Raw genomic sequence first — 16,815 nt, 5'->3', positions numbered from 1 at the left:
TGCTTAACCCCACCCTCAGGTCCCAGCCACCTTCCCTTTGGTGGTGACGGGATTTGTCTTTCACAATGTCTTGATGGCTTTGGTCTGGAGTGGGGGTGGAGTCCACAAAGCCTGTATGGGATTAACTCAGGACAGCCTTTCCCCCTAACAATTCCCCCCCTTTCACTTTTTGTCACCATTTATGGTGACCAATGCAAGGAATGTTACTTTGGGCTAGTCAACCGCGGTGTAACTTGGAAACCATGTTGGGTGCCAAACTGTTATGGGGCAGCCCCAATACAAAACGGGGTGCCTGAATGTGGGTCCTCACCCGCGCGCTTAGAAGGACTTATCAATGCTCTACTGCAGGCACACACGAAAGGTTAATAAAAGGTTTATTTACAAGGGAAGGGCAAATGAGGAAATCTACAGCTCAGGAAAAAAAAAATGATAAAAAAGTTTTAAATGCATCCTACCCAATCCGCCGATCTGGAATCCCAAATGGCACTCTGAGAACTGGCCACAAACCAGGAGCTGTGAAGCCAGGAGGCGAGCGACAGAGCGAGAACCCAAGGCCCATGTGTTTGGTTTTTATACCAAACCTGGCTGCTTAACTCCACCCTCAGGTCCCAGCCACCTTCCCTTTGGTGGTGACGGGATTTGTCTTTCCCAATGTCTTAATGACTTTGGTCTGGAATGGGGGTGGAGTCCACAAAGCGTGTATGGGATTAGCTCAAAACATCCTTTCCCCCTAACAGTGCTTGTATAAATAAATAAATCTTTTAAAAAAAAATTCTAGCTCTACACCCAGAATTTCAGATAGTACACAGTAAATTGGGGCTGTGTCTTTCCTCATGATTCCTGCATGCCCCAATTACAATTTTCAAAATTGACTCCCCTCCTCGTTACCATGACCCAGTGCCACTTACTACTGTGCGTCGCATAACCGCCAGTTCCTGTTGAAGCTGAAGATGGTCGCCATCTCCTCATCACTCAACTGAAAGTCAAACACCTGGAAAAGCAAGAATCCCAAACATGATCTCCATCCACTCTGGCCAGGAAAGAGGTTCTCTCCGTAGCACCACTGGCCACACGTATTTCTCTCACTCTGTCACTGGCTATGAATTTGGCTCTATGTGAGGTCTTATGGAAAGACTGCAGCATTTATTGGGTCTAGTGTCACAAAGGGGAGGACAGCAGGCCCACAGGCATTATGCTGGGTATGCACATGAGTGCTCCCTAGTGGACTTATGGGCTCTTCCAGAAAGACTGGGCTTCAAGTGCTACTCACACCTCCTCTGCTGCTGGGAGTGTTTAGGCCAGGACAGTTGGCTTTGGGGTATAGACCATGGCTCACATGCTCAGGGGCAACCACAGTTCATCTCTCTTTGGTGGAGAGAGGCACAGCTGGGCTCAGCCTGTCAGAACATCACTGGCTGCTTCCCCAGCACATCCTTGGCCCACAGGATCTCAGCTCTACTGAGGTCAATTTCCTGCCTGAGAGGTGACAGGTTGGTGGGGAGAAGGTGGGGTCCACAGACAGCACAAGGCTGGGATGAGTAGCCTGGTGAGAGAGTCCCCTCTCCACCGAGGAAAACCAGGGCCAGAATCTTACCTTAAAGTTCTCAATGATGCGTGCTGGGGTCACAGACTTGGGGATCGCGACCACATTCCTCTGGATGAGGAACCGGATCAGAATCTGCACAGAAAGGGACATTGTGTTTCCACTTACCCAAGAACCACTCCCTCTGCTGAAAGAAATGCCTGTATCTTTTAGTAGTAACAACAGCCAATATTGACTATGCCCTTTCACAATACGTAGATGCATGCATGAAGATGATCACCATGGCTACTGATGGAGATAAGGATAGAAAAGTTGGGAAGGAGGTGCCACAAGACCAGAAACCTGGCTCACGCCATGTAGGGAGCTGGAGGAGGAGGCAGAAGTGATTAACACAGTATCTCCCTTAATCCTCACCACACCCTATGATTTCCCTATTAATAAACAAAGAAAGTGACTTGGGGCAGTGTTTGGGGTCATAGGGCTGACAAGAAGTAGAAATGGGACCTGGACCCCAATCTCTCTGCTCCAAAAGCCTGAGCTTATCGCTGGTGGGGGTGAGGCGAGGGGAGCTCAGGAAGCTGTCGGACAGATGCTATCCATGTTTCAACACCAACTGTTTTATTTCCTGAAAGTCCAAACAGTGGATTTCCTTTCTTATTTTCTTCCTCTTTGGGGAGATAAATAGGCAACGCAAGGAATGAAATACAAGACTGATTTGCTGGGGCTAAAAACCCGAAACCCACCAAGCAAACAAGCAAGTGAGCATGTTGTACCTGAGCTGAGGTCTTTTTGTGCTTTGCAGCAATCTCCTTAATCTTGGGGTCCTCCAGTAGGGAAGGTTCATCTGGCTTGGCCCTGGAGGTAGAGAGATGGCTGATGTGGATGATCATCATGGCTACTGATGGAGGTAAGGATAGAAAAGCTGGAAAGGAGGTGTCACAAGAACAGAAACCTGGCTCACACCACGCAGGGAGCTGGAGGAGAAGGTAGAAGTGATTAGCACAGTCATTAAACCAGCTCTGGGAACCAAAACTCCTAGGAGCCAAGGCACAGACCCAGCAAAGTGTCAGATGCTATTAGTGTCATAGGGCGCCAATGGAGGTGAAGATATGGAGATCAAGGCCACTGTAGAATCTCCAGTCCCTTTCAAATTCTACATAGTTACCCAAAATCAACAGCAAACAAACCACTCCAGGAAGGAGTGAGCCCCTCCCAAGGAGAATATTATCTCAGTGCAATCTCTGTTCAGGCATGGGGCAACAGGCCTTCTGCCCACCTGTGCCTATGCAGGTGCTCATTTTCACCAACTCTCTGTCCCTCCACAGGGCAGCAGCCTTCCTGCCTGCCCGTGACCTGTGTCCATGCCAGGTCTTCTCCTCCCTGACCTCCTTCCACAGAGGAAGCTCCCCTCAAGTCCGCCTGCCTATTGACCATGCAGGTCTCTCTCAGCAAATCTGTCCCTTTCGGGGAAGCTCTTTCTGTCTGCTTGTGTCTATGCAAGTGTCCTTTATTCTTCTCTCCCTTTTATAATGAACCTGCCCTTTTGGATTTAACCAACGTCTCTGTGTCGTGGAGAATCTCATCTGGGAAACTGGCCAGTGCCGCTGGAAGGGAAGCTCTGGTAAAACTTCTTTTCAGAGTGACCCCAAGGATCCCACTCTTTGAACCCAACAACTCCAAAAATGACTTCTTCTTCCATATGGAGGAATATTGCCTCCAATTGTAACAGGGTGGTCCCCAGGAAAGGGGGAGGTTCCAGGTTCCCTGCCCCACCCAAGGAAGGGTGGAGCTGAGCAGGAAGAGAAGCGACAGAAGAGACTGAGGAAGGAAGCAGGATGGAGCCAGGAGACCTGGAGGAGGCACATGGAGCCTAGAGACACGTGAAGAAACTGCGCTTGTCTTTTGGTCGTGGACTGGGTGACACAGACGTGGGTGAGACCCGTGGGGAGGTGACAATGGCAGCTTTTATCTTGATGTTGATTTTGCTCTTTTCCTTCCGGGCTTGTCTGGTTGTTTCTGACCCTTTTCTGTGGGTCCCCACTGGAAGGTGCTTTAGACTTGTGGCAGGCTTTGGGGCCTTGCTCTGGGCCGATCCCATTTGGATGGACTTTTACCCACGAGGGGACGGGTAACTTTGGGTGCTTCATTTAGAAACTAGATTCTTTGCCTTTCCTGTATTGTTTCCTAATTAAAGTTCCTTCCCATTAAAGTCTCATATGTTTGTGTTGATGCGGCGGATGGCAGAACCCATTTAGAATAGGCAGGTTTGCGGGGCTTGGGCTGCCCCTCTCCCTGTCCTATAACACAATGACTGTCCTAGTCTTCATGTGGGAGACAAGGCAGGTGGACCTGAAAACTTTGTGTCTTACCTGTGTGCCCACCCTCGGCATTTGGCAAAGGCTGGCCGAGTGCTGGCAGCAGAACAGGGGTATTCCCAGAGCTTTAGGCATGTTGCTGTTTTGTTTTCTTTTAATTCCTTTCCTCCCACCCCACACCTCCCCACTGATTGCATGAGCCAGGCACATTGCCTTAGGCATTTTCCTTTTTGATGACTTAGAGTTTCATACCAACACTAACCAATTTGAAAATAATTTTATAAGAGCATCAAAGATCACTTAGAAGCCTTACCAAGGTCTGTCCGGGGACCCCAGAGGACTATAAGCAGTGACAACAATGCCCTTGGACTGACAGTACTGGATCAGTTTCTCCTGCGTGAGGTATGGGTGGCACTCGACCTGCAAGAGCAAACAACCCCCATCACTAGGCAAGCGAGTGAATTGCTCAGAGAGAGCATTCTCCACGTGAAAAAGATCACCAAGCGAAGGCCAAACACCACCCACGGCGAGTCTTGCTAAAGCAGACCCCAAGACCAGCTCACAAAATGTCCCGGTAACTGACCCTGAGGTGAGACGCAGCATATGACATTGAATTTGCTTTTGGATGTTTAAGAAGTAATGGGGCTAGACCCTTAACCTTTGTGGCAGAACAGAATTTACCTGGTTAGTCACTGGCTTGTGCTTCAGTCCAGGTTTGTTCAAGAGTCTTTCAATCTGCAGGTGGTTGAAGTTGGAGACCCCAATGGCTTTCACCAGCCCCTCATCCACAAGGTCCTCCATGACCTGACATAGAAAGGAACACTGTGGGCATGTCTAGAGGTTACAGGGACCCCACTGGGATGGGTCCTTTCCTTGGGAGAGGAAAATCACTGAAAGGAAATTCCAATTCAGCCAATGGATGTCCACTGAGGGTTAGTTCTACACACCCCCACCCCCAACCCCAATGAAACTAAAGTTCATTCTTCACAATTAAAAGTGAAGATTTTATCTGCTTGATGTTTTCCCCTCACCCAAACCTGGGTGACCTGGGTTAGCTCCAGGAAAGGCCACAGCATGTGAAGAAGCATTACTCGCCTGGGTTCTGGGCCACTCTGTCCCATAGAAATCATGGGTTGGTTTGCAGTAATATCAAGGTCACTGGGGAAGATCATGCAGACTTGCTCTGGCAGGGGCACCCAACCTGGCAGGTGGCTGAAATTTAGCAACCATTCATTTACCAAACCATCATCCCTAGTACAGAAACTGTAACAGGGTGGTCCCCAGGAAAGGGGGAGGTTCCCTGCCCCACCCAAGGGAGGGTGGAGCTGAGCAGGAAGAGGAGAAGCGGCAGAAGAGACTGAGGAAGGAAGCAGGATGGAGCCAGGAGACCTGGAGGAGGCTCGTGGAGCCTAGAGACACGTGAAGAAACTGAGCTTGTCTTTTGGTCGTGGACTGGGTGACACAGATGTGGGTGAGACCCGTGGGGAGGTGACAATGGCAGCTTTTATCTTGATGTTGATTTTGCTCTTTTCCTTCCGGGCTTGTCTGCTTGTTTCTGACCCTTTGCTGTGGGTCCCCACTGGAAGGTGCTTTAGACTTGTAGCAGGCTTTGGGGCCTTGCTCTGGGCCATTCCCATATGGATGGACTTTTACCCACGAGGGGACGGGTCACTTTGGGTGCTTCATTTAGAAACTAGACTCTTTGCCTTACCTGTATTGTTTCCTAGTTTTATTAAAGTTCCTTCCCATTAAAGTCTCCTATGTTTTGTGTTGATGCGGCGGATGGCAGAACCCATTTTGAATAGGCAGGTTTGCAGGGTTTGGGCTGCCCCTCTCCCTGTCCTATAACAAAACCATATGGACCCCAAAGAAAGGTATCTTTTCATACATTTTGGCCTCAAGGAGTATTTTTCTGCATTTGCCCAAAAATATCATCTGGGTTGATCAGCAGCCCCAAATTCTATGTGATTTTATTAATTTATTACATGCCCAGAACCTGCCCAGGAGTCTTCAGGATATAGCAGTAAACAATGCGTTTCCATCTTCTGAGAACCCAGTGAACATCTGGGTTTCCTTTTGGGGAACAGTTACTACACTGAGGTGCCTCAAATAATTTGACATAAGTGTGGTGCTGAGATTCAGGAAGGTCAAGGAGGAAGGCCCACAGCTGTCTGGGGAGATTTTATGGGTGAAGTGTAGACTGGGACTCAAGTAACTTGGTGAGAAGAGATTAAACAACAGAGCTGGTGTGGGAGGAAAGAAGTAGCAAATGCTTCAGGGCAGGTAAGAGCGAGAAGTGTTGAGTGGATACTTCTTTCAATGGTTCTCAAACTTGGATGCAATTTAGAATCACTTGAGGGTTTTAAAATATACTAATGCTGGGAATTTAACCCCCTGCCCCAGAGTTTCTTACAAATATTGTTTAAAAATGAACAATGATGTAAAAAATAAAAACAAACAAACAAACAAATAAATAAATAAATATAAAACCTCAAAAACAAAAATAAACTAAGTCGTTCTGGGATGTAGCCTTGGCTTGGAGATTTTAATGCATAGTCAAAGTTGAGAACCACTGGTGTAGATGATATAGGTCTTCACGGTGGGCAAAGTTTAGAATTGATGAGATCATTTGCCTGAGGTGAAATGCCCAGTTCACCAAGTGAGTATATACAAGTTTCTGTGTGTCATGGATGTGTTGTACTTGGGTGTACAATGTATCTTGAGTTTTTTCCTCCCATCTATTGTAGGACAGTCAAGGTTTCTGCTGAGCTGGGTGTGATTCCACATGAGCATCTCCACCTACATGCTCAATCCTGCCTCTGATGCTGATCATCTAAACCTTTAAAAGCCTTCCAAATCTTTTATTAAGCATTTTATCTCAAATCCTTTCAAAGGATAAAGAAAGCATGGTGAAAATCAGTGTACTTTTTGCAGAGAACAAGGACATAATAACCACATTTAATCCCATCCTAAGAGCTAATGTGAAAAATATTGTGGAAGCCATGCTTCCACAAAATACTATGGAGGTATGCTAGTCTTCACCTTTCAAAAAGCATAATTTCTAAGATATTTCAGAGGTCTTGTCTTACTAGGATAATAAACTTAACAGAGCTCTCTCATCAAATTTAATACCAAGGTTGAATCTGCTGAAATCTTAGGCAATGTAAGCTATGTCATAGGTACTGCCACAACTTTCATTCTTACAAATATAAAAAAAAGTTACTGTATTGAGTCCATGTACATAAATCATTATATTGATCATTAATTTATCACTCCTGAGATTTTTCTCTACAAGGAGGCCATTTGTAGCAGGAAAAGAAATATGTCGACCTTCTTCTACAGTTAAGTATTAGAATTAAGTTTCATTTTATAGCTACCATCTTGTCACCAGCAAAAGGAAGGCAGTAACTTCTGTTGAAGGGTCAGGCATAATAATTTTTGTAGTGAATATATCAAACAAGTAATTAAGACTATGTACTTGGATAATGAATGACTTGTGTGGTCATTGAGATGCAGAATATATAAATCTTAAATAAAATTCTATTTTTCAACTGCATTAGAATCCTCTTTCCAGTACATGAGTTCAACCAGCTCATGACTTGTACAGAAATGATGATCTGTGACATTTAACCATGAATTTATATATAATTATACAATTAACATAATGGAATGTATGACAGATGAATGCCTTCTTAAGATTTCCCCAAGAGTATTTGATATACTTCTATGTATAATCTCTTGCTCATGAGCTATAATTTCAATAATTTATTATTTAGTATGCTGAATTACACAATACATTGCTCTTTTCTTGTGGCTAATTTGACCTGTAGAACATAACTCCAAATGACATAGCCTTGTAGAGTAAATCGAGTGATAACACTGAAGGTCCTTATCAGGACTATAGCGTTTTGGACTTTTTCTCCCTTTTTTGTAGAACCCAGAGAGCCTCATAACAGTTTACACATCTACTCATGGAAATCCAGGTAACTTTCTCCATACTTCCTTTTAAGAGGCTTCTGTTGCTACTAAGCAAGTTTAATGACCTACCTGCCAAAGGTAATTCCCTTCCAACTCTGCTAATGTCGCAATTACATAATGATGACTTTTTGGCTTATCACCCATTCCCTCAGTTAGCAAATCAATTTTACTATCTAAATTGTCTTACAGCTGGTTGTTAAATTTCAAAACAGCCATGGGCCTCCCCAGTGGCGCAGCAGTTGAGCCCTGGGCTGCGAAGCTGCAGCGCCAGTTCGATCCCCGCCGATAGGCGAGGGTCCCACATGGCGCACAGATCTCTCCTGCCGCCCGCTGCTCCCTTCAGCAGTGTATTGTCAGTCTGCCTGTTCTGTTCCCTGCTCTGGCTCTGGTGAATTCTCTCACCCTCCCACGCTTCTGACTGTACCCAGTGCTTGTATTAAATAAATAAAATCTTTTAAAAAAATAAATAAATAAATTTCAAAACAGCAAGAATGTTGTACTTACAGATAAATACCTTTGGACAATGCCAAGAAAATTATGTTTAATTTAATCATATTGATGGTAAGCTCTTCAGAAAGTAAAGACTTAATGTCCAGTTGATTTAATGTCAAAGACTTAATGTCAACTAACTCATAACTGCAAGCACTAGTACACCCAAAATGGGAAAAATGCCTTTCACTCTTGGACTTGTCACTATTCATTTATAACTTTCATTCACTTTATTCTCTACTAGTATTTATAAGAAGTTACAGTGATTTCAGAAAAATTTATCAGAGAAACATCTTCATCCCTTCATTCAGTTTGGAATAGGAATTATGCAGAATGGGTTATTACTGCATCTGAAAAGTGGGGCATTCATATCCTCTGGTATATGAGCTAGTGTATTCACTGTGTACCAAGTGTCATGTGAGGAATTTGAGTGGTTTGGTGGTTAGACTTTGGTGATGGATAGACCCAAACCCAGGCCTGCCACAAAGGTAACAGTCACCAGCCTCCTAGCTCTCAATTTCCTTGCTTGTAAAGGGGGATGGTAATGGTACTGGCCTCATAGGGCTGAATGACTAAAGTCCATTGCACAGATGGACTTTAGACATTAGCTTCTTTAATCTTTAAATGACCACTTCCTAAAAGATACTGATTTATAACATTGTAAGATTTTTTTTTTTTAGTGAAACTGAACCAAGGAGTCAATAAGTCAAATAACACCAATGTCACTCAGCTAATAAAAACCACACAGACCCAGGGCAATACCTGTCTTCCAAATCTCTCTCCTAGGCTTCACAATAGCATATGTCTTTCAAATTGAGATAGATTCTATTTCCAGTCTCATCTCAGGAGTCAGTCTGAGCCCTTGAACACATTGGTATTCAATGGACCCCCAAACCAAAGATGATGATGTAATTAAATAGCATCAAGTACCTGGCTTGTTCACACTGGGGTACACCCTTGGGATGGCTGAAGGGAAGTTTTCACTTACAGCACACTGAGAAGAGAAGACGATAGAACCTACCTCCCAGGCATCCAAGAAGTTTCCTTTACTGGGGAGGACAATGCCTTTATCATCTTTGGGTAAAAATTCCTTTCCAGCCTGTGAATGCAGAACAGAATGCTTAGGACATTGCACATCTGAACACCTGATTTTGAAAAATGAGGTTTCAGGATCCTAACTCATGCTAAACACCCTCAAACACATATACATTTTTTTCAAGCTCAGGAATATAAACTTCAGTTTAAAAAAAATCTAAATCTATCCAATATATAAAAATTTGTGTAATTTAGAAACTGCTGGATTGACTTTGAAATCTATTGTTAGCCATTCCAAAAGCCACCATCACCAGCATGGGCATTCACAGCACACACCTTGATCCCTTGTACACTTGAGGAAACCTTCAATTTCCAAACTACCTGGTAAGGATTCACTTCCAGGGGCCTCCCTGGTAGTGCAAGGGGTTAAGACGCAGCACTGTGAAGCTGTCCACAGTCACTGGAGAATGAGTTCAATCCCTGGGCAAGGGAGGTGACCCACATGGTGCAACAGACCTCTCCTGAGTCTCCTGCTGCTCCCCTTAGCAGTGTATTTCAGTCAGTCTGCCTGTTCTATCCCCAACTCTGTCTCTGGTGAATCCTCTCACCCCCACACACCTCTGGCCTGTACCTCAGTTCTTGTATGCATAAATAAATAAATCTTTAGAAAAAAGAAAGGATTCATTTACAAAGGAGTGGTTTACTGGAAAAGTTACCAGCCAACTTTTATTCTTGAAGCATCAGGAACCTTAGAGTTGAGAATGGCCCCCCATCATCACCTCACTGGTCGGGAGGTGAGAAAACTGGGCTTTCTGGCCCCTCCCATCACTCAGAAGCAGTGAGAGAGGAGCTCCTAAGCCAGGAGTGTTGTTTCTTTAGTCAGGACTGGCTACCTCCTCCATACCTGGGCTTTTTTCCAAGAAGGCACTCCCGGGGCATGCTTTTGTTAACAAGACAAAAAAGTTGAGCCTTTTCTGAAATGTCATTATGTAAGAGTTCCTCTGGGAGGGCACCCCTTGGCATGGAATCAGAATAATGGTGGAGGGAGGTTGCACCTTACCTGGACTGTGAGGAGTCATAGTTTCTCTCAGAAAAATCTAGAAAAAATCTAGGCAGGTGGACATCTCAACAGCTACACATGGGTGCAGCCTCCCTTCCAGGCCAAAGCCTTTGTACTCCATTGTCTCCTTGGGATACCCTACAGTTCAAGTCTCCAGGGGCAAGACTTGCTTCAGCCCACCCCAACCTCCGGTCATGGCCTCCATACTATTTTCAACACCTGCTTGGGAAGTGAAGATTGGGACAAGGTGTAGCTCAAACCTGTAATGCCTGAGGCCAGTGAATAAGGTAGATGTCCAGATAGTCCAGTTTCAGATCCTGGAGTGTCTTCTGAAAGGCTTTCTTCACGAGAGGTCTCTCAAAGAAGGTAGGCCATAGCTGCAAAGTGCAAAGGGTAGGGAATCAAGACCTGGGGAGTTCTTCTGCTTGTTCTCCCTGCTGTTTGACTGATGCCTTGAATTTCTAATGGAAGGCAAAGACGATTTATAGCATGTTGCACCAGGCAACACAACACTGATTAAAAAAAAAAAATGGGAGTTGTGGAGCAGTCTACATAATGTAGGATGCTGCTGAAGAGAAAACTCCTGGCCTTTTTATTGATAGAATAATTATACAGCATCAGTTGTGAGGAGAAGGAGGACAAAAAGAAAAGGGAGAGGTGAAACTAGAAAGCGTGCTTTATCACCTACAGTGTCATGGATTGTGAGGATCCCCCCAGGCATACCTTGTGAAGCCTAGCCTTCCCAGAGTGATCAAGCTTTAAGCTTCTGGTTGATTTTAAAATCACCTTGTAAGGTTTGGCTCTGACTGATTGACCTCATATAGGAATGCAGTACTGTGGATAACGAAAATTGCAGCCGAACAGGCCGCTTAGGATTTACAGACTCACAGTAGTCAAGTCAATTGAGATACAAGATTCAGATCTACAAGATCACCTGGTGCTCAGCCAGCCAATGACATTTCTTAAGTGTTGAACACAGGTAATTTATTCTGTTGGTTGCTCTGTGAGCAGGAAGCATGTCTAGCTTCTAAATCTCAATCATCTTTTTTTTTTTTTTTTTTTTTTTAAATTTTTTTTTTTTTTTTTATAGAGGCATGTTTTTTATTTATTTATTTGTTTGTTTCTTTGTTTCTTTGTTTATACATGCACTGGGTACAGTCAGAAGCACGGGAGGGTGAGAGAATTCACCAGAGCCAGAGTGGGGAGCAGAGCAGGCAGAAGGACGGAAGTACACTGCTGAGGGGAGCAGCGGGCGGCAGGAGAGGTCTGCGCGCCATGTGGGACCCTCCTCCGGTGGCCGGGGAGCAGCCAGGGATCGAACCGGCACCGCAGAGGTCGCCGGCAGCTTCGCAACCCAGCGCTCAACCGCTGCGCCACCGGGGAGGCCCGAATCTCAATCATCTTTAAGCATATGGTCCTCTGTTTGTACTCCCACATTCCCAAACCTAGAGGCCCCAAGTGATGGCTCAATAAAGAGTTCATCCAGACTCCACTACTGCAAGCTGTGAGGCCTATTTGCTCCATCAGATGATACATGAGTTCTCCAAATATCTGTAACTAGTGATTTTCAGCAAGGTGATTATAAGACTTCACCCTCTCACCCAAACATCCCTTTTTTAAAAACATAAAATATTTGTAACTGACCCTTTACTACACAGAACTGAATGACAGTCATAAGTGACAATAAAAAACACTCCCACTATTTTCCAAAATATCCCCTGACTGAGAACCTCTGGGACACAGCTTTTGAGAACACAGTGCTAAAAGGTGGGGTTTGGGACCATTCTGCATTGTACCCTTAGCCTTTGAATTGTCATGGAACAGGTGGATCCCACTTATGGGGTGCAGGGAGATCAAGGGCACCACTATGCTTAACAGAGCCATCCCCACCAGGGTAAAAACAACTGGGGGGCGAGGGGCAGTACAGAGATACCTCCACATACCAATGGCCTAGAGAGGACATGCTTGTGTCCAAAGATGTCATAAAGGCAACAATAAAGAGGGCTGGGAGAAATGATGTGAGTTACTTCGAGGAAAGGTTTGCAGAATTCTGGGTGCTTCTGTCAGAAGTCCCAGTACTTCTGCCTGCCTTGAAGTGCAATCCTCCCATCCAATGAGCCCTCCACACCTTGCTGACAATGAACAGGTCCTCCCTCTTCACCGCCTTCTCTTGAATCTTCTCCTGGATGGCCTCCCCCACCTCTTTCTCGTTCTCATAGACGTAGGCGCAGTCAATATGGCGGTATCCTGCATCAATGGCCGCTTTCACGGCCTCTTTGACTTTGCCTGGGGGAGACTTCAAGGAAGAAGAAAAGACCATCACAAACCCTTATTCCCAGACCATCTGGAATAGGATCTCTGACACGGCCCAGCTCTTCCAGACCTAGACTCCACACCAGGGAGGAAGCGCACTTGAGAAAACTTTTCACAAGTGAGGGAAGGAAAGTGAATTGGTTTTAGGACGAAGGCCTCATGTCCAAGCCTGGCTAAAAAAGCCATTTGCTTCTAAATCTAGGTCTACTCTCCAGCCTTGGGATGTCCCCAGGGTGTGGAAGACACAGATGGCTTCTACTGCAACCCTTTCTAAGGACCAGGCTGAAGGCGAGATTCTAAAATAACCTAGAGAAACTCTCAGAAGAAAAGTGGTCCTTACAGCAGAAGTTCAGACTCATCCCGCCAGGTGTGTGGCCTGAGCAGAGCACATAATTGCCCTTGACCTTGCTGCCTATTGGAAACAGTGACCATTCAGCCTGGCGTGGTCATTGTGTAACTGCCACATGAAGGGATAGTGGGTGCAAACCACTATGTAACTACCGTTCAGAAAAAGGAGAAATAGAAAACCTTGTAAGAATAGTTTGTTTTGCCCTTTTAAGGCAAGAATAGAGAGGGGGAAATATGAGAAATTCCACATTCTGTCTAACCTAGACAAATCAAACAATAAAAAATAGAGCACTTAAATAGTGATTTTTCACAATTTTTTTAAACCTATTCTCTTTTGAATAGATATTCAGAAACCTGGGTGACACTCTACCACTGTACCCTGTTCTACCGTCACTGGGGAATATGTAATATCTAAAATGATACCATCCCTGAGTCTTCAGAAATGGTTCCTTTCCTAACCTTCACCTCTACTTAGGAAATTCTGAAAACAGTTTTTTTTTTCCCATAAATTTATATGCATGAACAGATTCACTGATGGTGTGGAAGTGATGCTTTGTCACATCTGTCAAGCCAAAGTTCTGGTTTGGATTAAAATAACCCTGTTCCAGCAAAAGAAGCTGAAACAAAATCAAACTGGAATTGATCTGCTCACCCTGGACCAAGAATGCTTTTAGGAATGACCAAGTCTTGGGACTAAGATGGTGAAGACATGGAATAGGACATTGGCAGAGGGATCTGAGAAAAGGAGGAATCTTGTGGGGTTAGTCTCCACACCCCACCCCACCCCACCCCAAAAGTCAGATAGGTTTTTCTCAGCAGGCCCAGAGAAGCCTCTAGTCACCTTGATATGAGAATTTAGGCTTAATCAAGGCCTCAGGAGCCTCAGGTGGTCCATTACCATTACTTAACAGTGGCGCAGCGGTTGAGCGCTGGGTTGCAAGGCTGCCCGCAGCCTCTGTAGCGCCAGTTCAATCCCTGGCTGCTCCCAGGCCACCGGAGGAGGGTCCCACATGGTGCACAGACCTCTCCTGCCACCCGCTGCTCCCCTCAGCAGTGTGCCTTGGTCCTTCTGCCTGCTCTGCTCCCCGCTCTGACTCTGGTGAATCCTCTCACCCTCCCGCGCTTCTGACTGTACCCATTGCTTGTATAAATAAATAAATAAATAAATCTTAAAAAAAAGAAAAGAATGGATTGAGAGCAGAGAGGGACCCTGCAGGCTAAGGGAAGCTTCGTTCTTGCCCAAGGCCTTTATCCTTCCTAATCAAAGAGGAGATCAATATGTCCTAAGCTTCTGCCCTTTTTTTACTCAAAGAAGCTGTCACTGTTCCCCCTTTTATGACCCAGAAGAATGTGGTTTTGGGTCTCATCCAGTTCTGTGTTTATCTGTAAGCATGCTCTCGCTATCTAAGAATCACATCTGTACTCTCAGAGTAAGGATGAAATCACCCCCTTCTTGTCTATCATGTAAAGTCTCTCCCTCTCTGTCCTTGAAAGCCCCAGGTCCTAAAATGCAAGATAAATATTCCTGGTCCACTTTGTTTTTCTTTAAAATTTACAACCAGGTGAATTTTCCACATGCACGTTATTAAATTCATTGTTTTTCCTTTGCTCACCCATCTGATGCTGTTTTGATTATTCCTCCAGCCCAAGAAGAACCCAGAAGGGTACTGGATGATTTATTTTACATCTGGACAAATTCAAAGACAGCTGCTGGTGTGAACACACTGTAAACGTTCTGGGAAAATGGCCTCTCCCTGGTCAGGTAGACCGGAGAGCAGGGTCATCTGCATGGACAAGAAGTCTGAAGCTAGAAGACATGCAAAATCTGATGCTTTCAGAGAAAGCCATTCTGCACCCCCACCAATGACTAAGGAGCCAGACCAAGAAGATCTAACCTTGGGGACCCAGCCTTTGCATCTCTATAGCTCATTCTTCAGAAACAAAGAGATTACATTGTCTTCCTGTAGCACCAGCATATCTTTAGGCCAGGGTAACTTAGAAGCAGAAGGCCCCTAATCAAAAATAATTACAATTTTCAATTATCAGTGATTCACAGCTCCTATCTATTAAACTAAATTTTAACTTGTGTTTATAGAAACAGTTCTTGCAGAGTAAAATCTGTGGAACTGCGTACAGGGTTCAAATCCTCACTGTGATTAACATACTCTTTGTTTAACTATCTTTGAGATTTTTTTTTAAAAAGATTTATTTATTTATTTATACATGCACTGGGTACAGTCAGAAGCGCGGGAGGGTGAGAGAATTCACCAGAGTCAGAGCCGGGAGCAGAGCAGGCAGAAGGACCGAAGTACACTGCTGAGGGGAGCAGCGGGAGGCAGGAGAGGTCTGCACGCCATGTGGGACCCTTGCCCGGCGGCCAGGGATCGAACTGGCGCTGCAGAGGCTGTGGACAGTTTCGCAACCCAGCGCTCAACCACTCTGCCACCGGGAAGGCCCTATCATTGAGATTTTATTTCCATTTAACACTGGTAACTAGTTAGGATGGTACTGTCATTATGGAAATAGTAAGAAAGCAGATGGAAAATGATGCGAAACATTTTAAATGCATCCTAAGATAGTTGCAGGCATCTTAACACAGGCGGCAGGCCTCATTGAACCTGGGAAACATCTTACTGGGTTTTGCAACACGCTGTTAGCACACGTGGTTGGGACCATCCCCGGTGGACAGTGTTCTCAGGTTACAGTGCACTGGCATCCCCTGGAATCTAGTTCCAGTGCTGATCCCAAACCAGGAGCCTGGAGAGGCTCTGCAGGCTTGAGCAGCTGAAATGCACCCACTACCACCACCTACTTCCCAGGAGCACCTACTTCCTTCCTAGAGCAAGGGGAGTGAAGGGGAAAAAGCTGCTGGGAGAGGAGCTGCCCTATAAATGGGTGTGAATTTTTCAAGGCTAGCAACTACTTGCAATCTGAATCTGAAAGTGCTCACCAAGAATGCAAGAAGCCAGTCTTGGAACCTTGCAGTGTGGACCAGCCGTGAGAAAGGAAAGCAACCCTGGTCCTGGTTCTGGAACTCAACTCTCACTCACCCAACCTCTCCTATTGATGCAGAAGAGAAAATTGCCCCAAAGTCCCTGGAAGGGAACAGGTGTCCAAATAGTAGCATATTTACCTGCCAGGTGCCCAGGCCCACGATGGGCATCTTGGCTTTGGTACTGAGCTCCACGAAGGTAGCCATGGTGGGGGCAGAATGGTTCTGTGCAGGCAAGTGATGTGTCCTATTTAATAGCCTGAGCCTAGATTCAGAGGGAGGAGCTAGAAGCTGGGGTGTGCCTGCATGAACAGGAAGCCTGCCAGCCTGTGTGAAGTCTGATTATGCTAATGAACTTGTCCAAAGTTCCAGCTATAAAAGGCACAGATTACTTTATGAGCATGACAAGAGATTTTGTGGCATTTCATTTTCTTTTGCTAGTTGAATAAATGGAAAACAAAAGCATGAGTGTGTTAATTTGATCCTATAAGTTGTTCAACATTTTTAAATTCTTCCCCCCTAGAGTATGCAAATACCTATGCATCTGCTGGACAAGGTCTTCAGGTGCTAATATTCTCCAGATATTATTTAGGATTGTGTTTAATTATATGTTGCATTTAAAATGAATTTTTTAAATGCTTGTGTCTATAATAAACATTTGTTTATGTGTTGATAACTTATTTAATATTTGAAATGAACTTTTAAAGTGTTTGTGACTTCTTTTAAAAAAAGACATTGTGAC

The 16,815-nt window shown here is 45.0% G+C and overlaps 1 protein-coding gene across 1 annotated transcript; it reads right to left on the bottom strand.

The window, feature by feature from the left end:
* Positions 1 to 907: 907 nt before the first annotated feature.
* Positions 908 to 16,280, bottom strand: LOC311168942 (aldose reductase-related protein 2; the record flags this gene model as incomplete). Its single annotated transcript, XM_084230649.1, has 9 exons — positions 908 to 991; positions 1,595 to 1,678; positions 2,317 to 2,398; positions 4,172 to 4,278; positions 4,540 to 4,662; positions 9,347 to 9,424; positions 10,681 to 10,797; positions 12,549 to 12,716; positions 16,215 to 16,280. The coding sequence occupies 9 exons, from the start codon at positions 16,278 to 16,280 to the stop codon at positions 908 to 910; spliced, it is 909 nt and encodes a 302-aa protein (XP_084086775.1).
* Between the last annotated feature and the right edge of the window lie 535 nt (positions 16,281 to 16,815).

Source organism: Talpa europaea (assembly GCF_964194135.1).
Source record: "Talpa europaea genome assembly, chromosome: 3".
Taxonomy (NCBI): Eukaryota; Metazoa; Chordata; class Mammalia; order Eulipotyphla; family Talpidae; genus Talpa; species Talpa europaea.
Note: the sequence above shows the minus strand (reverse complement) of the source record. Positions and strands in the feature narration are given on the sequence as shown.